This window comes from Haliotis asinina, chromosome 7 (assembly GCF_037392515.1).
Source record: "Haliotis asinina isolate JCU_RB_2024 chromosome 7, JCU_Hal_asi_v2, whole genome shotgun sequence".
NCBI classification, from domain to species: Eukaryota; Metazoa; Mollusca; class Gastropoda; order Lepetellida; family Haliotidae; genus Haliotis; species Haliotis asinina.
In genome coordinates this window covers 41,656,181-41,679,729 of record NC_090286.1, presented here as the reverse complement: position 1 = coordinate 41,679,729, position 23,549 = coordinate 41,656,181, and the positions used below count along the sequence as shown (strand labels likewise).

The 23,549-nt window shown below is 40.9% G+C and overlaps 1 protein-coding gene across 1 annotated transcript; it reads left to right on the top strand.

Annotated features, from left to right (window-relative positions):
* The first annotated feature begins 7,530 nt into the window (after window positions 1-7,530).
* Window positions 7,531-22,783, top strand: LOC137291390 (uncharacterized). The gene is made up of 3 exons (XM_067822709.1): window positions 7,531-8,125; window positions 13,915-14,064; window positions 19,357-22,783. The coding sequence occupies exons 1-3, from the start codon at window positions 7,900-7,902 to the stop codon at window positions 19,599-19,601; spliced, it is 621 nt and encodes a 206-aa protein (XP_067678810.1). The 5' UTR covers window positions 7,531-7,899; the 3' UTR covers window positions 19,602-22,783.
* Window positions 22,784-23,549: the final 766 nt, after the last annotated feature.

The window sequence follows — 23,549 nt, the reverse complement described above, 5'->3', positions numbered from 1 at the left end:
TCTTCAGAGCGACCATCATATACCGTAATAGGTACTTACGAGATTGCACCGGTTTCTGTCCGATCCAGTCAACCGAGAAAAATGGATCCAGTTTGTGTACAACCCACAGACATAATGACATGTCATGTGTACAAGTATCACACCTGCCTGTCTGGGTAATTACGTAATGTGACAGAAACAGGTGCACGAGTCATAGCTCAATGTATTTTGTTTATGGTGTATAGCCTGATAGGTGTTAGTTAAAAGTGCGTGTGGTCAGTGACTGAAATTGTGTATTCTATACTGTCATCATCAGACTGGCTGACACATAGGTGTCATTAAACAGACACTGAGTTTTGTCTGTGACAGTAGGCTGAAATCAATGTTTATCATGCTATACATTCTTGAAAACTTGTTTTGCACATCCGGTATGAGACCAGTGTATTACTGCAGATCCATGATGCTTGTAATCGCAAGAAACATATCTCTGTTTTCCAAGTTCAACAGCAGCGATAATCTTTGCACGCTTCACTTGCTGTGTTTTAACGAGTAGCCTTCCCCGCGCCGGGTCAAGCCGCGTGAACCTAATCACTGCGCATGCGCTAAGCCCATACCAAAAGGAATTAGAACCTGCAAAGTTGTGTTTTGCGTTGCACGTGGCCTTTAAGAAATAATATTAATATATATTTTTGAAATAATTACGTCGATGACGAAAAATTAGTCAGGTTATTGTGACCTTGGGTTCCTGTCATCGTGTTACAGAGTGGCGGAGAAGTACATCACAACGTGACTGGCCGCGTCTGGAGCATAGAGTCAAATCTCGATATGTCTGATGAACTCTATATAAATGTCCACCAGCCACAATAAGGATTATCGATGACTAACACAGTGGCATGATGTCAGTAACGAAAGCCACCCAGACCCACGGCGCGTGTCTGTCCTTTCACCGGGTCATCCAGGTCTGGGCGGACCTGTGGAGACGGACCTGCAGAGATAGCATCACCAGCAGCAATTAGACCACTATTTGACGTACATGGACACAGGCCCGAGTGACCACGCCGTGACTCACTGCAAGAAGGAAAGCCCTTTGTGTAGGTCCAGTGTCTCTCCTATTGATTGTGAAGCCGAGTGTTTGTCATTGAGCCAATTCCCTTTATTCAGTTCGATATGTACATGTAGTAGTGGGTCGGTGTAGTCTGGCTGCTGCTGTCAATGTGGCTGGACACAAGTGACGGGAGAACGTGTTCAGAGGACACTCACCTTCCGCCTTGGCAAATACAAGGACGTGTCTCAGGACAATTCCAGGAAGCGGAAGGCTGTGAGCTCATCGACTGGATAATCTTTGGGTTCTTTTTCAAAGACCTTTAACTGGGATGCAGGTTATGTTTCGCATCAAATGATAGAATGGGTGTATGTGGTCTGCTCGCTACCAGTGCAGTGACCTGGTCAGATTCTTCAACCTTTGAATATTGTCCAATGGTTCCATGACAAGAAGGTCGTTTATGTAGTGTATTCGTAAAAAAATCTTGGCTCTTAAAAGAATCCAGGTTTGAAATCCAATAATGGTACATTATGTGAAGTCGATATAAAACTCTTGACAAGTGAACAATTCCTCGACGAGAATATATAAACCGCAACATTTTCAACACTAAATATGGAGATTGTGTTTGGAACGCCACTGTGTGCTGAAACCTAAAATGCTCAATCAAAATATGACACTCTACACATACACGTGACTTAAAAGAAGTCGACATATAATCACCCGTCACAAAGCCATCATGCTGACCACACGCGTCAGACGTGTACTGGAGACAGCGCCTGGCGGGAGATTCCAAGCGTTCAGTCCCCGACTACTTCCTTCTAAATGACCGGTCCTGGATTAGGGGTTCCTAAGCAGTGGTTAAGCAGGAACTGATCGACTCAAAGTCAGTATACTCTGAGCGTGATATCCATCATGTAAACTGCAGCATGGCAGCACCAGTAATATGTCCCCATTCCGAACAAATACACACAGTCACGCACGCACTCATGCACGCAAGTACACACTCAGACACATAATACAATATACTGTTAACACTGTGAATGGGTTCCATTTATGTCTTTATACTAACCAATTATTCCTCGTAACGCAGATAAGACGCATACAGATCTATCCTAAAATCGGGGTTAGAATAGGCATTCAGCAGCCAATGGTTGTCGTGAGGAATTGTTATCGGGATCAGTCGTTCATGCTCTTTGAAACATGCCACAATATCCCAGCTGCCTAGATCGATACTCATGATGTCAACCACTGACACAGGTCACCGTGTTGCTGATAATACAGCAATAGCAAAAAGAACAGAACACACACACACACACACACACACACACACACACACACACACACACACACACACACACACACTCACAAAACAAATGGCGGTTGTCATATGTTGGACACGCCACCATGCGCTAAGGCTCGATACCGATCTAGTTATAAGGTGGGTGCCAGTTCTTAGCTCCTAGATCATGATACCCCTTTCGGAAGTTTCACTGCTTCTGAAAGTTCAGTCCACTTTGCTTTCTCCTTCACCCAATTATACTTATGACTTCATTGCGGTATACATGCACTTCTACACTGGCGATTGAATTGATAATCCTTACGGTGGGTCATAACACGCCCCGTCATACACTTGAATACAAAGCTATTCAGGATACGCAGGTGCAGCAAGCATCGTCAACATGGAAATGTGTTACTTTAGCCTTGAAATAGACTCATTCCTATTGCTCTGCAGCGTTGTCACTACCAGTAATGAATTTCCTGGCACGGAGCTGGGTCTGTATTAAAACCGAATCGTCTATAGATGGTTTCTCCCACGACCTGTCTTATTGCTTAGGCTTCGATCGCAGTTGTGCGGGCAACTCAGTATGTTTCAGTAGGTGTAGGAGGCGTGACCTTTGCACGCACATGGTGACGAACCATTTCGATTTAAGCAAAGTGTTGGTTATTACGAATCAGTTTCTTCAAAAGAAACATGTTTTAGGTGAATTGAAAATTTAGTCTTGGATACGTCTTGTGATAATTTACATCTACGATGTAGAGGTTGAGGTCTAAGTTAACTGTTGTCCTAAACACCTTGTGTGTCGAAGGGAAATATAACGTACAATTGATCGGAATGAAATACTGAAAATTGGTTATCATGAACAATTTGATACATATATGAACAATTGATATACCGAACAATGTGATGCATATAAGAAATAATCGTATATATGAAACAGTATCATGTATATGACATTTAATATAAAGAACAATCGAATACAAGGAACAATATTATAGAGATAACGAATACTCTGAATAGCGAATAATAAGGCGCATACAAAGAACATTCTGATAATACAAACAATATAATTCATGCAAAGAACAGTCGGATACAACGGACATTTTGGTACACATAAAAACAATCAGATACAATGATACAGATAAGGAACAATAGGATGCAACGAGCAATATGATTCATGTTAACAATGGGATACAACGGACACTGTGGTAATATAATAAACAGTCGGATACATCGAACAATATGATTCATGTAAAAAACAATAACATGCACTGGTCACAGTAATATTTATGAAATTCCACTTAAAAAAAAACAACCGAGCTGTTTCCAAACGACGTATTCCATGCAATATCAATGAAGCACTGAGGCCATTAGTGAACGTTTGAATAAGGTAGCGACAAGGCATTCTTCATAATCTCTAATGCGTCATGTGACTCGAAAACCCATGTTTGTTCTTACACAATCAACGTGCATGTAAATCTCATGGCAATCACAGTTATTTCCAAACCGATGAATAAGCATGAATGTTGATGGCAACTCATCCCGTTGAATATTTCATACCTACGACGGATCTAATTTGCTGGGCCATGCGAATGACCGTGACTAAGAGTGTATTATTGATGGGTCCATGTCTATGAAACAGATCAGGGTGGGCACAGCGCTCTTATCATGAGCCGCAGTTGAGTCAGCAAAGAGGAAATGATCTTGTATTTGTGATATGATCACTCGTCTGAAGAGGAGATGTTGTATGTGTGTTATACGATACTGAATAAATGTCAGTATCGTATTGTCATCTAGAATGCATATCATATCTAAATTAAGTTTAATTCTCATGTAGCTGTATCGTGATGTTTCGCAAACATGGGCGGATGTTACACCCACCCGGTTGTCAGGAATGTTCCGATTGTGAAAAAAAACTGCAACAAATCTTGGTTTAAATGTTTATTACACGTGCCAGTATTTTCACAATATCCGGATGCTTTTTAGATAACAAATAGTAAGGTTTATACAAGGGCATATAAATGAATTGCCAATACCGTGTTTGCAAAATAGCTGTGTATATCCAGCCATTCCCTTCACCATTCCCGGTGCCTAGTATTTGTCTTTCATACAGACGGTAACATATAATTTGTTCCTTCGGGAAAATGGTGTTCAGGTTTCCAACGACATTCTTATAAAGTTGTTCTAAGATTGATTGTTACATAGTCGTTCTAACAACATTGTTATAAAGGTGTTCAAACGTCTTTGCTATATAATGTTTCTGGCGTCTTTTCATACCACATAACACAAGTAAATGAATGTCCTCAAGTAATGTGTCATGTTCCTCTCTTACTATGTTGTATCTTAAAACACCTTTCTCATTGCCTACAATATTATTAGAAATGCATTGTGACATTCTGAAACAGATACAAACGTTTCAGAATAATTTCCAGGTACGCACATTTGAATTGCTTCAAATTAAACTCAGAGGTGGTTACATTGAACCCAAAGTGGGAGTGGACAATTCTTGTTGACATAAAGGACAGAGAAGACAAAGAGCTTCAGATATATCCATTCCGAAACAACTCCGACTAAGAACCACATCCTAAGTGATACTAATGCTGAGTTCTAAGAGGATTGGGTAAATGTACTGTAGTCAATAATTTGACGATATAAGTTCAATATACCAGAGCATCTAGTTTTACACGTGGTCCTTAATGTCCAGTATAGCATCGATAACAGCCCTAATGACAGCTACACCACTAAACTCTAGGATCCGAAGACGAGACACGGCCCTACTGGTGACAAAGATACATCTGTTTGCAAATCTCCTTGCCATTCCGACACATCTTCTGTTTGTTCTCTCACGGCACGGTTTGTTGAACACACACAGACACTGACAGTTAAATTTATACACCCTTCCCTATTTCAGACAAATTGTCCCCCGGCTCTCAGAACGCCTGTCAACCCAGACCCATATATACGAGACAGCTGGTATTGTGGCCGATGTTGCGTCCTGGTCTTGTAATCTCCCTTCCTGGATAATGATGTGATCGAAGTCCACAGCATCAGCATCAGCTTCTCATCATCCAACTCCAAGGTAAGACCTCTCAACATCAAAATGCAATCCGAGTCTCAGATGTGTGTACAGAAGGGCGGCTGGTGGTGTTTATACCTGATTAATGCTCTGGTTTTATGTCCGGGCCTCCGAAGCGCCAGGGCCTGTAAAACAACTACAAAGTAAGTACCTCGTGCCCAGTCTATGTTTGTGCTTTCCTGCTTTAATCTCGAGGTGGGTAATAGAGCCTAGATATATGGACCTGTATAACTCCGCAGGAGCACTTCACTATGCTGTAATAATAAGTTATCTCGAAATAATGTTGTTTTACCTTTTGGTTAATTACATTCTCTTGATGCGCGTTCTGGGATCAGATTTACAACGTGTAGCGCAGGTTCCTATTTATTCTCCTCATCAGTTGGATGGCAAATGTTAAGATGAAGGTCACTGCTGAATATCTCTTTACGGCATGAATGGGAATTACGTAATGATGTGTAGTCCAAACCTTACATATACCTGATGACAAGATTAACCATGCGGAGTGATGGGAAAGCCTAGTCGTTAAAGCTTTCATTTCACGCCGAATATCCGGGTTCGATTCCCCACATGGGTAGAATATATGAAGCCCATTTCTGCTGTTCCCCGCCGTAATATTTCTGGAATACAGCTAAAAGCACCACGAAACTAAACTCACTCACTGTTTCGGAACGCTCATATGGAGATGTTTTCATGTAAAAGTGTCGTTTTGCACGTCCATGATTTGTCAATGGAAGATATCAATGTCTGAGAAACACCCAACACTCGGAACACCAGGAAGAGACTCCAGCGTATAAGTAGGTCACAGATGGTAAACTAAAACATGGTACACTGGAAACAGATGGTACACTAAACCATAACATTTATTTTTTGTTTTAAAGGATACCATTCTAAAGAAGTTAGAGTAAATGACAATTCATGTCACGATAATTAGTCTGTTATTACTGATTTCCGTTCGAGGTTGCCCTTTAACTTGTCTTTATAGGATATTATTATATTTCAACATACGGTAAACAATTGTTTAAGTTCTTGCAATCTTCTTTCTTAAAAGAAAACTATGGATGTATAGTTTAGACTCACGATAAATAATCTCAGGGAAGTTATCTACACAACGTCTAATTTACTTATGTGATTTACTCAATGTTTGGCGGGTTAGTACAGACGAGTGTAATCTTACACATCAACGAACGCTCACGAACCAAATAACCCTAAATACTGCACCTGGCACTTTACTTGATTTCTTAAAGTAATAGTATACATTTTCATGGAAATGTTCACTGTTAAATTAATCTGATTGATCAGTATTGTCTGGTGCTGTGTACTTGAAGGTACCACGACTGGTTGCTCATTTGCATTACAATATTACATAACATTCTCGAGAAAACGCAGAACTAGTGTTTGTGATAGTAACGCTAGTAACGCCGATGGCGATGGTTATAATTTATGGTGTTAGGACGCTACAGCTGATGATCATCATGTACCAAGGGGGTGGGGGTGGGGTGGGGGTGGGGGTGGGGGTGGGTGGGGGGTGGGGGTGGGGATTAGTACCATTACTGTCCATGACGCATGAGTTTTGCAGCATATTCATTGAAATCACTTTAAGCTACATGAACATGATTTGTTTAACCGGTTTTAGATATTGATTATCAAAGATTTAAATAGTTCACTAAACAATGAAAAGCACTGCTTGATTAATTCTTCATTCATCTAGGGAAATGCCCGGTAATGTAACACAATTGTACGTCTATTCTATTATCTGAAAATCAGAACTCGCGATTCATTTAAAATTGAAGTGCGAACAATTTCACAATTAAACGCTGTAATCTTCTTTCATCAAACTCTAAAACCGTAATCATGTCGAGCAAAACTCCTTTCCACGTTGACGTTTAATACCTAAATACAAGTACTCGACTACCAATCAATATTTTATGCCATTCAGCTACTGCTTCTGGTACAGTTCACCATCAAGTCCATGACATCGGTAAATTGCGTTATTTACAGGCAAACGTCGCTGTTTTCAGGACGATATCAGGTCATTAGATGTACCTTGGTGATTTAACTCAATGACTGCCTGTCCTCGATACTTAAAAGAGGAAGTTATTCCAACATGACACATTTGATAGCAAGCTGATAACTACCAACCTCTTTGTTCCGCAGAGAATGGGCTGGCTAAGGTCTTACCAGTGGAACAACCTCTGGGTCATCGAAAGGGGACTTTTAAATGGGCCCATCTGTGATAGAGAACCGTGATGACGATGCTGACGCTGGACCAAGCTGGCAGATAAGAAAAAGGATTGGACAATATTCTAAATTAGCTGTGGTGTAAATCTCAGAAGAACACAGGGCGTGGATTCAGAAGGAGGTACCTAGATCATAACTTAATTTGTGTTGGAATGTCTTGGTCCGGTTGGAAATTGTACCAACGATGAATATAGGATGAAAGTGTATTGTGATTGATAACGTTCTCGAATACAGAGGATTGTCCAACAGACAATACATGTACTACTGATCGTCGTAAAAAGCAAGATGTCAGTCCCCGGAGAGCCCGTTGGAACCAAGATGGGACTATTGTCCATAAAGGGTGCTGCTACAGCAGTTACGTTTTTCCTAGGACTAGGAATGTTTCTTATGGCCTTTGCTTCCACGGAATGGCTTGGTTTGGACGAAGGTATTTCTATTTCCTTATGGAAGAGCTGTTCCAAGGACTACAAGACTAAAGTGTGGACGTGTTTAGCATGGGATGTGTTACCAGGTGAGTTAAATATTCTCTTTTACTGGGTATTGGCTTAGGTAGGATATAATACCTTTGTGATAAAGTCTCTAACAAACTTACTTACACCAATTTCTGACAAGGAAACATTTACTTGATTATGTTCCTTATTCAGAATACCACCTGATGCTCAGTAAATCCAGGTAGAGGTTTTTAGACGATATGTCTTATAGATTATCAAGCGGATATTTCCGTAACCTTTATTGCCAGGGTACTGATGAGACGTGCCAGTAAGGCAATATATCGACTGATATTACGAATATCAGAGTATGTCATAGACTCATAAAACCCAATAACCCCTAAGAGAACCTGGAAGAGAAAGCGAATCCTGCGTTATAAGTAAGATGATGAGATACTAAAACAAAGGTCCTAAACGGAGGCATTTTTCATCCCTTGGATTGCAGATATGTTTGTAACATTTTTCAGTTTGTAGGCGGAAACGGATATAGGTAATTATATGTTGTTAATTGTGCAGAATATATATTGCGAATCACATGACTATACAGTTTAAGTCAATGTGTGTAGTCTGCTGTGAATGAAATCCTGCCTTTCATATCTTATTTTTCTCAAAAAATTATTTTTGAAAACGTTTCATAACGTTTCGAAACCTGTGTAGTGGAAGATTGGGTGTACATTTGATTAACTGTCTGAGAATATCCTCGTTACAATATATCTTCAGTATCCCATGCTTGTCGTAAGAGGCGACTAACGCGATCGGGTGATCTAACTAGCTAACTTGGTTGACACATGTCATTGTATCCCAATTAGATCGATGTTCATGGTCTGGTCAACAAACAAACCCTGCATCATTATGTTTAGATGAAATATTCAAATCTTCCATCCATAACAGCTGCAGGTAACCATCATTCTGTACTATGCAAACTGTTTGAACAATTTGGTCATATAACAGTCTGAACACTTTATTCCCACAACAATTTGAACAGACTGGCCATATAAGGAATAATTGGAACGTATAGCATACAGTTTGGTCCTATAGTAACTAATTTGAACATTGGTCATATAATGAACAGTTGGAACACTTTGGCCATATAGCAAACAACTGGAACAGTTTGGTCGTATACCAAACGATTTGGACACTTTGGTCACATTACAAACAATGTGAATACTGGTTATGTAACAGACACAAGCAGGTAAAGGGATCAGGGTAACATTACCTGCCCAGCAAACTGGTGATGGCAATCCTTGAATATAGAAAAGCCAAGCTTTATTTCTCCCCTTTATCTTGCTATCCACCGATATGCGATAACTGACCATGTCCATAACCAGCCAACCACGAAACTGACCACTTAACTGCAAAGTGGCATGCATACTGTTATAGTTTCCATACTGATTAATGAGTTCACACCGGCGAGGTATATTATTTAGTTTGGTATTACACTTGTGACAAACAGAACACCCTCACCGGTACAACTGTCCTTCAGTATGTGTCTTATGTCATGTCACCATATCCATGGCAAAGAGGGGCACTTGAAAGCTTCGTAGTTAAACCGTTCGCTCATTATGCCGAAGACCATGCTTTATCTACATGGGTGCAGTGTCTGAAGACAATTTCTGATGTTCCTCGTCATGTTCTCCATATTCACTCAACATGGCAAAGATGGTTAATAACCCTATTGGAAAGCCCCTGCCCCTGTATATCTTTCTATTTTCTTAAGCTCGTTAGTTTGACGATTTACAGTGTTCCCAGAAATTATTGAGAAAATCTTTGTTTTTTTTTCTAATGATGCTAAGATTGGAAAAAAGGCTTTCACTGTGCACTAAGCATACTAAATAAGGGAGACAACTCTTGAAGGCTTAGAAGGCAGCTCATTACGTCAAGAGTTATCTCCCTTGTCTGAGCAGACGGCTTCCTGTGTTGACATGGCAGAATTTACAGCAAGAGAGAAAAGAAATTCTAGATGATTTTGAAAGGGGTGAGGCTGATGCTAAAGTGTTAGCTTGTAGACATGGTATTCCTCTGTCTACAGTTTACAGAAGTTTGAAGAATATTCAAACAGGAACCGGGATAGAGCACAAAGCAGGGGCAGGTCGGCCTAGGAAATCAGTGTTGTGGATCGCCGAAGACTTGGGCAGATTGTGAGTAGGGGCAAATTGAAAAGTGTGGAGAACATCAGAAATGAAATGATTAGCAGAGGAAGTCCTCAGGTATGCAATGAAACAGTTAGGCAGGAATTACAGAGACTTAATTGGGTGAAAAAACGTGGAATTCCCTCGCCGTTGATTAAAGATGCACAAAAGGAAAAACGTTTAAACTGGTGTCGGGCTCATGAAAATCAAGATTGGGATAATGTTTTCTTTTCGGATGAAAGTTCTGTTTGGCTTTTCCCTAATTGTGTGAAAATTTGGACCAAAGATACTGTAAAACCTATCTACCAGCGACCAAAACATAGCCCGAAGTTTCACATGTGGGGTGGCATATCGGCTCGCGGAGTGACACCATTGTGTGTTTTCACGGGAAACTTGACAAAAGAAAGATACGTTGACATTCTAAATGGTCACCTTCTTCCGACAGTACAAACATTGTATGAAGATGATTGGATTTTCCAGCATGATAATGACCCAGAACACACTGCGCGCTACACAAAACAGTGGTTGTCGGGCGAAAATGTTCAAGTTTTAGACTGGCCCAGTTACAGCCCCGACCTAAACCCAATTGAGAATGTGTGGGGAGTCATGAAGGACAGAATAAACCAAAAGGGACTGAGAAATATTGAAGATATGAAGGCCGAGGTGGTCCAATATTGGGATACCCTGTCACACGATTACCTACAAACTTTGATGGGTAGTGTGCCTAGGCGTATTCAGGCATGCATTGCTGAGCGAGGAGGTCTAACAAAGTACTAAAACAAGACTGAGACTGTAAAAGCATGATGTTTTAACATGTTTATGTAAGTAAAACGCCAGAAGTTAATAAACGTAATGAGTTACATGACGCAACATGATTCTCAATAATTTCTGGGAATACTATACGACATCTCATAACGTCTCGCACTAATCTGTACATTATGTTAGACTGGCGGACTGCTCTGTAATACTCTCTCGGCTCCATGTTAATCAGTAAAGGAGGGTTATCTCCACTATTAATCTAATCCTGTGCGTGATACATCCCAGTCACTCTTGTATGCTTGTTGTCATCTTACACAACGAGGTAAGTCTTCCGCCATTAAACACCCAGAAGCATTGTTCCGAATCCGTTGAAATGTCTTTGCACATTAAAACCTCCTTCTGCCCTTCCCTCTGTGCACTTCAGATTCCTAATTACATTCAAACATGATGTCATTTACGGGTTGTTGTAATTAACTCTGAGTAATTTCATCTTCGGAATGGGATTCATTTGTGAATAGCCCTCTATCATGCAAAATGTCAAGGTATTTTTATATGTCTATTTACATAGATAGTAGCATGATAAGTCCACCACGGCTGTTCCTTTGATGGTGATGTAATTAGAGGAAGCATTGCCTAACCACACAGCCTATGCTCCTTGTACAATTACATGTAGAAATACCGTTTTCCTAACAATAGCTCATTATTCGTTCACAACCAGGGACCCGTCTGTGGTCAGGCTCGCTGACTTGATTGACACATGTCATCGGTTCCCAATTGCGCAGATCGATGGTCATGCTGTTGATCACTGGATTGTCTGTTCCAGACTCGATTATTTACAGACCGTCGCCATACAGCTGGAATATTGCTGAGTGTGGCGTACAATTAAACTCACTCACAACCAGGCATAGGCTTCAGTAGTCTCTACTCTATTAGAATTAAATAAGATGTAAATTGCAAACAGAGTGTCTTAACACACAAACACTCATTGTAAAGCAATAGATAACGGCATTTCAGAGGTAATAGTGAATTGGGAACACGGAGTGAGTGAGTCACAGGATCACGTAGATGAGAGGGACACAGTTTATTCTCTGAACAGCCTGTGGAATAGAGACAGCCCACAGTCCTGTTCACGGCTTGTGTCAAAGTATTCATTACTCGCGTCAGTCCGAGTTAGTGTCTTTATGCATATACACCGATGCATTCTCGAACTTGTTCTCTGGCCTCACGCAATTTTATCTCTGTTTGGGCAACAGAGAGAACTATAATTTCTCATCTGACATTTAAACATTCTAAAATTGACACTCCTCTACGTTACACAGAAATACTAAAGTTGAAATCCTGATTGACTCTGATGAGACCAAATTCATGTGGCATTTCCTTTGGCACATGCTATCGTTAAACATGTCAGCGAGAGGAATAGATTTAATTTGATGTTTCCACTAAGTGTTTGAATTTTCAAACGCACTAGTCAGTTTTTCCTTGTCTGTGAACCCCACTTGGAGTGGGTGCGTGTGTCACGCCGATTTTGGCAATATTCCTGCAGTATCACAAGGAACACCAGAAATGGACTTTTCACATTGTACCCATGTTGGGGGGTCCACCTCGAAAACAGGAAGGAGGGCACGGCGTAAATGTGGAGGATTTGAATTTTGAAACATATTGATGCTAAGTCAGAATATTCCTTTGTGTTGCAGCTCATCTTCTGGGTCGGAAGGAACAGGAATATTTTGATACACTTTCGGTTCGTCCGGATTATAGACACGTGTTCCTGTACGTTTGAAATCTGAGTCTCGAGTTATTCTAACCTGGAAACTGCTTGAAGTGACTCACTCACTCATTCACTCACTCACTCTTGCTGGTGTGAATTATATTACGATGTCACAATATGAAATCTTCGTTACATTGCGTGCGCTTGGTCGGAATGGTTGCATGTCAAAGTCAGCCTATAAAAGGAAAGAGTCGATAATATGAAACAAAACCTGTACCCTTACTGTAATATGAACGATTTTCTGAAATTGTCTGGATCTCTTTTCTTACATGGACCAAGCTCTGTCTGATCTTTGCTGTAACAGGGACGTATTCATTTACCTAAATATTATATATAGCATCATAATATTGATCAATATGACACCCTAAATCTTGCTGTACCAGAAGTAACCATCACAATATTTACCAATATGACACCCTAAATGTTGCTGTACCAGAAGTAACCATCACAATATTTACCAATATGACACCCGAAATATTGCTTCACAAAAGTAATCATCAACGATCTAAAATCTATAAATAGTTTCACGTCCTCAAAACCAATAGCATTTCCAAGTTAATGACTCTCGAAATATGGTTTTACTGTTGTATCAATCAATGCTGTTCATCAATATTATATATACCTATGAAGGTTAAAGTGAACAGGAGCTCAAGAAGTTATAACATATTTCATGACAAAACATGAAATCCTGTTGATGAGTTGCATAATTTGCTTTAATACAGTTATTTTCATTAGCTGATATTGTCAGTGTATAGAAGTGAGGAACTGACACAGAAAAGGTGAATGCTTGTACCAATGGTATTATAACAACAGGTAGTATTACAGCTGCAGGTATTATAAGCTCTCATTTCGAACTCTTATCCTCCCAGCCACCCACGTAACCTGACCCAAAGAGTCCAGATCTGTTATTACAACGACGATGGTTTGGATCTTGTCATTCACAGAGATACGTGTGACGTGCGTCAGATTGGGTAACCCTGTCACTTTTAACTAAAACGCCTTGAAATAAGTTAGCGTGCCACTCACCCACTCACTTACTCACCCACTTGCCCACCCCAAAGAACACTCACTCACTTACTCATCCACCCACCACCCCACTCACTCACTCACTCGCCCACCCCAAAACCACTCACTCACTCACCCACTCCTTTTGCAGATTTCGTGAGAGCAGCCCAAGGCTTCTGCGTGGTTGGCATCCTGACGTACGCCCTGTCCCTGATGATCCTGGTGGCCTACATCACTGTGCCCACTCTGCAGGAAACAAGAGGGGTCCTTATAGCCTTATGTCTACTCATATTTTCAGCAGGTGAGCCATGTCATGTAACTGCATCCCGATGTTCCTGGAAAGGGGTAGTTTCTGAAACGATTTCAGGGTATTCAACGAGAACACCGAATTCACCAAATAACCATGATAAGTAATCCTGAAGAGTTCTACTTGTGTGTTCAACATGTGCACTGTTATGCTTACACAATGCCATTTTAGTAAGCGCTCAAATTCTAGTGCTTTTTTGGTTGAGTCGCAACCGGGATTCGAACCCGCACCCTCAGGGTCAGGCACCTAATCGCCAGCATCCAAAGTCAGCCGCCTTAGCCCGCGTACTTTACTAAAAAAGTGAAATCCCAAATATGACACGTTGCATTTCACTGTTACGTTCGACATATGCAACTATCAAATTACAACCATGCTGATCAACACTGCACCCAATATATGTACATACCGTCGTTAACGAAGCAAGTGCCAATAGTATTTTCTAATCTTATCGTACGTATGTAACTATACTATCTCATATGCCCGAGGAATCTTTAGGGCCTATTAAAATTGATGTGTTTCGTCGATGAACTATGGGTATATACACCGTTGTTTGTATTGTTGCATCTCTAGACTTGAGCTCATCAAACGAAATACATTATTGGGCAAAGTATTGGAGTCTTGTAAATGTGTGTCAATACATTACCTGTCCAAACGTTTACACCAATATTTGATGAAGGCTGAATCAAACAAGAAATGGTAATTCGATGGGGATGTATTTCATACTGGTAGGACATTTCATACTGGTATTTCATACTAGTACTGGAGTTATATCAAACCTTAACGTTTTTAAGTCTTGCACAATTTTCATAAAGTGCATTTGTCACGTTCATAGTTCATGAAGATTCGGCTCCATAAGTATCGGTTCTCAGGCCTCACGTAAGGGTTTGAAACGTGGAGATCCGGGTAATAATTGTTTTTCAATAACCCATGCGTGATGGTACACTGACACATGTCATCGTATCCCAGTTGCGTGGAACGATGACCATGCTGCTGATCACTGGATTGTCTGATCTAGACTCGATTATTTGCAGACCGCCACCATAGAGCTGGAGTAATGCTGATTGAAACTGAAATTAGGGAAATATCTGACTTACCTATCACCTATGCAGCAAATGCAGGGTGGGGTGTCTGGGGGTGGGAGGGTGGGGTGTGGGGTTGATTTTACTGTGTCAGCACCAACATTACAACGATGTCCATGTCCTGTTCTGGTATTAGTGGAAGAGGTCGTGCAGATTCATCGGCTGTCAGGTATGTCATGTTGGTCCACTCACGTTATGCATGAGGACAGTTTGCAGTGGTATAAGAGAGTGGGCTCATCCTCCCGGTGCCATCAGTATAACCTCAGCGATAGAGGAAGAGTCCTAGCAGCAGTAGGAGAGAGTGGGCGGATCAGCATGGTGTCATAAGTGTTACCTCAGCGCTACATGAAGAGTTCTAGCAACGGTATGAGAGAGTGGGCTCATCCACTTGGTGTCCTCAGTGTTACCTCAGCCATATATGAAGAGTTCTAGCAGCGGTATAAGAGAGTGAGCTGATCAACACAATGCATCAATATTTTCTTAGAGATATATGTAGAATACTTGCAGCGGTATAAGAGAGTGGGCTTATCCACTTGGTGTCATCAGTGTTACCTCAGCGAGTCACGAAGAATTGTAGGAGGTGTTAAAGAAAGTGCGCTCTTCCTCCCCAAGTTTCCCATGGTACTTCAGTACCCAAACAAAGAGTTCTGGTAGAAGGGTAGTTTGACTGACCCAGGTACCACGATATTTCAATTTCATCATCGTCAACAGAGTTATTACATTTGACATTTCGAACTTCTTTCCCAGGCCGCATACTAATGAAAACAGAGCAGTGTATTTCTTTTGTGCTCAGTTCCTCCAGTGAAATACATGGACACGCCAGTCCTTTTCGTAATTCCCATTCAAATGCTTAAAATGGCAAAATAAGGAACATTGTAATCAGTTGACCATTCCCAAAATATTCCCATCTATATACATAGCAACTCACAAAGCACCATATCACTTGCCAGAACTCAATAACGTGCTTAATTATTTTCCTCACATCATGTTCGATGTGGGCGGCAAACTTAATATTTGTTTGCGATGGTTTAACTCGCCACGGGCATGATATGATCTCCCCATATCGATCCCCTTGAAAAATATTGACCTCTTTTATTTGAACTGAAAACACCAGTATTTACTCGGAGGCAATTAAGTGGCATGGTGCTTCTGCCAATAAAAGACATTTGCGATGACGTCATACGGACAGTCCTTATGAAGTATCTCTCCCAGAAACAGAATAACCGACATTCTCCACGCAACTACAAGTTGCATCAAGACCAGGTTATGGCAGTTACAGCCATCCTAATTAAGAGAATGACACCAAATGCCTCCTGCGCTCTGTGGCCCCTGTCGAACTCCCTGCGTCTCTGATTTTGTGCCTGTGATGTTTGAAATGGTTGGTTATCAAAGAAGGCTGTGGGTCTCCCAGCAGGTCCCAGCTGGCCCGGGACAATTACCTATTGCCGTACACTCAACGTCCGTAATCAAGGACGCTCAACTACATTGATCTGAAGACACGGGGATTTTAATAGCTTTTTCCTATTTCATAAATCGATGGCGGCATGCACCGCATACACTGCCTTTATTTAATTTCTTCTCAGTATTGGAAATCTGGTGAAGACGGCTGAGCAATCGATGGCCCTAGAAGTGATATCGGCTTCGTCATAACCACCGTGGTCACGGGCAGGGCAGCAGCTTCGTATACGGGGACCCTGTCGTCTCGTGCACAATGCCGTTCATCTTCACGGGTAATCTTGGCAGGGACGCTCCAGCTAATAGGCAATGCCACGTGGGATAGTTCGAAGTGAAAACTTGCCACACAAAGGAAAACTGGCCTATTACCGACATTGAACCTCTTAGGTATTTGCGATCTTCTCAGAGTGGTATGACGTGTTGAAATCACACGAAGCTGTATTAATATACATCCGTTCGGCCTTTTCGCCAGCAACCCATTGACGCATCTATTGATACTCTCAAGCGGCCATGATCGAAACTCCTTATGGGTTGAACAGACATCAAAATGACGTGTCAACTTCGTGTTACATGTAGCACGCGAAAGTGATCGTTTCTTGGTTTTTATTTTGCGGATCTCATCCATTCCACTCTTGAGCATTACAAGTCCACACTTCACAAGTCTAGTACACCACTGGGGCAACCTGCCAGCGATATGACGATTACCATACGAGGAAGATGTAGAGGAAAGGGCTTGCGGATCGGGAAAGAGTTAGATACCTTCTACAGCTCTGGGGTTACGGTTGGATGAAGATTCGTGTTTGGTGTTTGTTGTGCCGGGTTTGGTTGAGTATAAAGAACTGGGTTAGGGTTACGCGTTGGGTTAAGGTACGATTTCATGCTTGATGTAGATTTAAGTTAGGGTTACATGTTGGGTGAGGCTTAGTTAAGAATTTACGGTTAGAGCTACGTGTTGGGTGAAATTTAGGGTTACATGATGGGTGGAGGTCGGGGCAAGAGGTTACGGTTAGGGCTACATGTTGGGTGAGCGTTAGGGTTACATAATGGGTGGAGGTCGGGGCAAGAGGTTACGGTTAGGGTTACATGTTGGGTGAGAGTTGAGGCTACGTGACAGGATAAGGTTAGGGTTGGAGGTTAAGGTTAGTACTACCGATTAGTGAAGGTTAGAATAATAAATACCGGGTTTGAGTTAATGTTAAGATTGGGCTTGGGGTTGGGATTCATTCACCCTTCAGACTGCGACTGTGGTCATTATTCAGATCAATATTTGCCAAAGTTAGAAAATAGAAATCTGATCACGAAGTCGCTGCTTTTTAAGATATGCAGTTTGTTACAAGAGAGTTCGACAAACCGGAAGTGCACCTGAGCAGCAATTCATTACATGGCGACCAGAAAGGATGCATTACAGCCACAAGCCAAGATAAGAGCGTGAACGTGTTAGATCAGGCATGCTATCCATCACGCTAAGAGCTTCGTGGAACTTTGTAGACAATGTGACAGGATTTGGATATTCTCGGAAAAGTCCAAATGATACCCATGTGCCGCGACATAAAAATCAATGTAATAATGGTACCCGATACATTGAGTAAGTATTTACTAGGTCCGTGGCATGAATTCTATATCCTTGACCGAATCTTTGTGACGGAGGCTGGTGCTTGGCCATTCGTCATTGTCTAACACTTACACTCAGTCCGTATACACAATAGTTCACCCGTATAATTAGTCTTATAGCTGGAGTAAGAGGCTTGGGTGGTATTATTACTGCTATTTCTGGGAAGACGTACCGGAATGAGACAGGAGCTTTATAAGGAATGATGACAATATACTGTATCGCTCTGTGTGGTGCAGAGAATCATTTCGTATATGGAATTTGTAAAACAGAATATTTATTACAACAGGATTTTCGGTTGTGAAAATTTTGAAACTTTTGAATTCTTCCACGGCAGCAATGGTTTCCCTAATCGACGAAGATGCAGTCCATATCTATTACAGTCATCTACGTGCAAGATCCTGACAGCCCAACTGGGTCTTTGACCCAGTTCTGTTGTCAAATGTCGTACTAGTGATGGAACATTGCTAAAAACGACATGAATAACATTAATATTCAAAGGAAATTTTTGACTCAATAGATATAGGAACGGCGGTCCTCACAAGTACACATGTTGAGAACCTGTCTCTTCAGCATATAGAACGGCGTTTCCTTTTGTCTGCAGAGATGTGACCCGTGAAGGTCCCGGGGTAGAATAGGCCTTCAGCAACCCATGCTTGCCACAAAAGGCGACTATGCTTGTCGTGAGAGGCGACTAACGGGATCGAGTGGTCAGGCTCGCTGACTTGGTTGACACATGTCATCGGTTCCCAATTGCACAGATCGATGCTCATGTTGTTGATCACTGGTCCAGACTCGATTATTTACAGACCGCCGCCATATAGCTGTAATATTGCTGAGTGCGGCGTAAAACTAAACTCACTCTCTCACTCACGCAGAGATGTGCTAATATATCATCACCATCGTCATCGTCGTTTGTAACATTATTACATTATTACTACCGTATTTCCTCTAATTACGTGTCTGGGCACCTATCTTTTCCACGGACTTCCAGACCCGCTTATTTCGCTTACGGAATGTAATCAATTATTTCTTAACAGTTGCTTTAACACAGCGCATATTAGAGAAAATAGGGTAAAATACGGGAGCAGTGTGTCAATATCTTTGTTTCCAGTCAAGTTTCAATTTCTTTTTATCTTGCAGGCTGCATGACGCTGATGGCTCTTATCGTCATGGGAATCAAAGGCAAAGACTTCTGTGTAGATATACGACGAGATATTACGAAGCTGCTACATTACTTTGCATTACGAGTTAACGCATATGGTTCCTTTTACATCGGTTGGTCCTTTGTTATAGCCATCCTGTCCTCTATCGTCACTCTAGCTAGCTTTGCCTTCTGTATGCTGGAATTCATCAGGGTCAACGACATGCCTGTTAGACAGCATTGAGTCTGGCAGAACATTTGCCGAAACTGTGTGCTCAAACAGCTGTGTGAAATCCGGTACAAAACATGCACAGACCTCCATCATGGAACCTTTGGTCTACGCGTGTGTAAGGAGAGACGTTGGTGAGATATAAGGACTCCTGATGACTACAGTCGTTGTCACGTTGAGGTGTGCTTTAACCCGGCCCCTATTGGTTTCCCATCAAGGCATGTTATTATAACCATTACCACCAATGCTAAACATGGCTTTTGCTGTCAACTCAAAGTCCACCTTGAACTCAACGACTGGTCAAATAGTGTTTTAGAACAAAACAGCAACTGCCAGCAAACATTGGTGTTATTTCTGATTTTTTCTATGACCATTTTGTGAGAAACGTCTGGAAACAAGATTAATTCGAGGTAGCTGGCCATGGAATAATTATATGTAATAATTATTTAGTACATATACCGAGAATGCCTCTCCCAGTAGACTTGGTCTTAAATATTACAGTATGGAGTCAGCTGGTATCACGTCACAAACCCGAAAAGCCCCAAACATATATAAAGGTCATAGATATTAATGACATCAACAACACATTATTGCCAATGGCGATAGACTACAAAGTTAAGAATCAAAAGAAGTACTGTCTCCTACACAGGGAAGTCAGATGGTCTGTTAGATCAGACAATTGCTCATCTTTTAAATTACATGGATGATACTACCCTACCAATTCTTTAACGCAGAAAAGGAAATCCATACATGTATGTTGACATCAGCAAGCATCCCAGCCATAAAAGCGAAAGTGCGAGAAGGATTCCGAAAGGTCTCGGATGAAGAAAAATTGCTTACCACTCGATTCCTGGTTTATGATGAACTCCAACTGTAAAGACCATTCACCATGTGTGTTCAGGGCCGCAGATGGATATCATTTTATAGGAAGGCTCTCGGAAGGAAAATCTTTGAATGGATATGGACAGATGATAGCGATTTTAATGAACTGACGTTAGGGTCAATACAGTCAACATGGAATGAAAGCATGAATACAGCCAGACATGAGTCTCGAGACGCAGGTCATTCTGATGAAGAAGACATGGCCGTCTGTTATGCCGGTAATTAAAGTCGCATGGTGATTAATCAACTTTTGTGGAAAAGCTCAACATATCTTGGAACCCCATTTCCAGAAATATCACATTAGGATCTTTTGTGACGATGAAATAGAATGTTTCTAATGACCTCGAACAGAATGGGACTTATGTGTTCAAATGTATTCAGCCATGGCTCATATCGTGAAGTGTTAAGGGAAAGCTCATTGTATATATATACCCCTGGTGATGACTCAGTTTGGATGTGTTTTAGGACCTGACAAACATACATCTTTACCATGTATGCGCGTGAACATACCATATCAGGTACCATCAGAAAATCATTTATACATGCATGTGTCAACATCCAGTACGGGAACTCTTCGTTTGAGTGCCATACATTCACTGTATGTGAAAATATGGAAAATATCAGTTTCTCATTAGAAACATTTCAGTTACGATCACAGTACTGGTATTTGAGACACAGTAATATGTCTTTAAATAGGAATCGAGAACGAGTTGGTAAAACCAGTTTGATAAACCGTTATCTTCAACCTGTTTGATACACCGTTATCTTCAACCGGTTTTATTAACCAGTATCTAAAACCGGTATGATAAACGGCAATCTGTGAAGACACTTGCGTTGTGCGATGGTAAAATTGGATGGAGAGTGTAGCGATAAAGTGTTAATTACACTATACCTGGACAGTGATTCATTGGTGCCAGTGCTTTACTGCTTCCGTTAATGTCTCATCACAGTATCAATTTATCCCTAGTCTGATAAAGGCCTGCTAAACCACCATAATGGATCAAGTCCTGCTAAGACAAAATCACTCTTGTTTATCTTTCTTAACGATTCCGACAACACTTGCTGTTACGTAACTGTTACAGTGTATGTTTGAATGATTAACACATATGCTTGTTGTTAAATATATCTCCTTGTGTAAAAACTTCGACGGTTAATATATAGCATATTTTATCGACACACGCTGAAAATGGTATTTCTCTTGAAGTGGGCAAAAAGTTGGTTCTTCAGAATTTGGGACAATTTCAATCAAAATCTATATAAGATTTATCAGGGATGATTGTACCAGTCGCAGTTCTTACACGGTGGAAATAGCGGTGACCATTACCTTGCACCTTAATATCTATTCACTGTTAAGTCTTACTCTCCACGAGTTCCAACGAATTATTCTCATATACATCGAGTTCCAAATACTCATACACATTGTGATCAGCAGGATTATGAAGATTTGTTTCTTTGCATCTTTAGCTAAAACTCAGATGAAGTGTCATTCAGATATCAGACATGTTCATGGTCAGACCTCTAACGTTGGAATCATTAATATGCGCAAATTCTTTATACTATCCTCAGTTAGTACTCATAGCTCCACCCGTTTGGAGATGTCGTAGGTGGGAATATTCGGTTGACTTGATTATAATACCGAGCGTATCAGCACCACACCAGACTGTTGTAAGCCTGTGTGTATTTATTTCTGTGTTTCCCTTCTCCTGCCCGCCTTGAATTTTCCAATATGAAAACTATAGTGTTTTCTGATCTCAATTTTCCACGTGGCAGCGGAAAATGTATGCCCTGTGTAATAAATGTATGTGCTTCTTCCCTTGCTCTCTCAGGTCAGCTTGATCTCTCTAATTAATTTTTTGAAAGATTTTCCGAAGCCAAGCATTTGATTTTTCTTAAAATATGTTGCATCATTGGTGAAAAACCGTTATATTTTAAAAATAAATTTTACAGAAATGCAACTGAACAGAGAGAACGCACTTAATCGGTTATTAGTTCATAAAAGGTATAATTTTTCGGGGTTTTCGCGATTGTTTTGTTCTCAAAAAGAGGGTTTCTTCGATATTGTCCTATGTCACGATAGAACCAAGATTTTCATCATATCGTCACCCGAACACTACCTCTAACACAAGTCCCCATTCACACCACACATTCACCCCTCCCCTAAAAGCACAAGATTCCTTTTCTATTCCTTGTCGCACTACCAACCACGACTTGTCAGCCTATCCACGTCCGTGGTCATGCCTTCACGGTTTCCTCGATGAGGGCCACTAACATAAGCACTGAACTTGTAATAAATCCATATTTCATGATGTTATAAATTATTAGAATATTTATTGTTGAGATAACTTGTTGATTTGATGTTACAAGGTTGTGATAAATGTCTGAGGGTAAATACCATCTCCTACGTATTCCATTTACCACTGCATACTTTTATACTGTTTAATGTCTTTTTCCAGTCTTGCCGTTTACATATTTTTATTATTTGCCCGCTGTCAAAGGGGCATCACTTTAAACGAACTTATTCGCGAAATTTGAAAATTGTTTGTTAACCACACACATTCATAATGATAAAACTGTGCTTCAATTTGTCTTTCGAACTTTTAACCGTCATGTTATAAACTTTGAGTATCATATTTAACCACGATGCTGAGAAATTATTATTGTCAAGATATGACAGTGATTACACATTCTAGCTCAAGAGCATACATACATGAAAAGAACATACGCAAAATTTAGTTCCTTTGGGGCTAGATTTCAATTAATTACTATCTTTAACTGTTTTCAGTTTCGATCAGTGATGTAGTTTCCATGTGCAAGACATTTCTATAATCCATTTGGTTCCAAGTTATATATCATTCGCTAAGTTTCCTTTTCTGACGAGTCATTCATTTAAACGTTTTGTCTTATCACAGAGTGTCTGAGTGAGTATGGTGTTATACCGCCATTACCAATATTACTGCAATATCATGGCGGGAGACAAGAAATGGGCTTCAAACATGTGAATGTGTACTCATGTGGGGGATTGAACCCGGGTCTTCAGCATGACAAGCGAACGCTTTAACCACGAGGCCACCCACTGCCCCC

Excerpts from the sequence above, each read along its gene's own strand:
- LOC137291390 (XM_067822709.1), top strand. The coding sequence starts at position 7,900 with ATGTCAGTCCCCGGAGAGCCCGTTGGAACCAAGATGGGACTATTGTCC. Across the intron at positions 8,126-13,914 it reads AGCATGGGATGTGTTACCAG|ATTTCGTGAGAGCAGCCCAA; the intron begins GTGAGTTAAATA and ends CTCCTTTTGCAG. Across the intron at positions 14,065-19,356 it reads TCTACTCATATTTTCAGCAG|GCTGCATGACGCTGATGGCT; the intron begins GTGAGCCATGTC and ends TTTATCTTGCAG.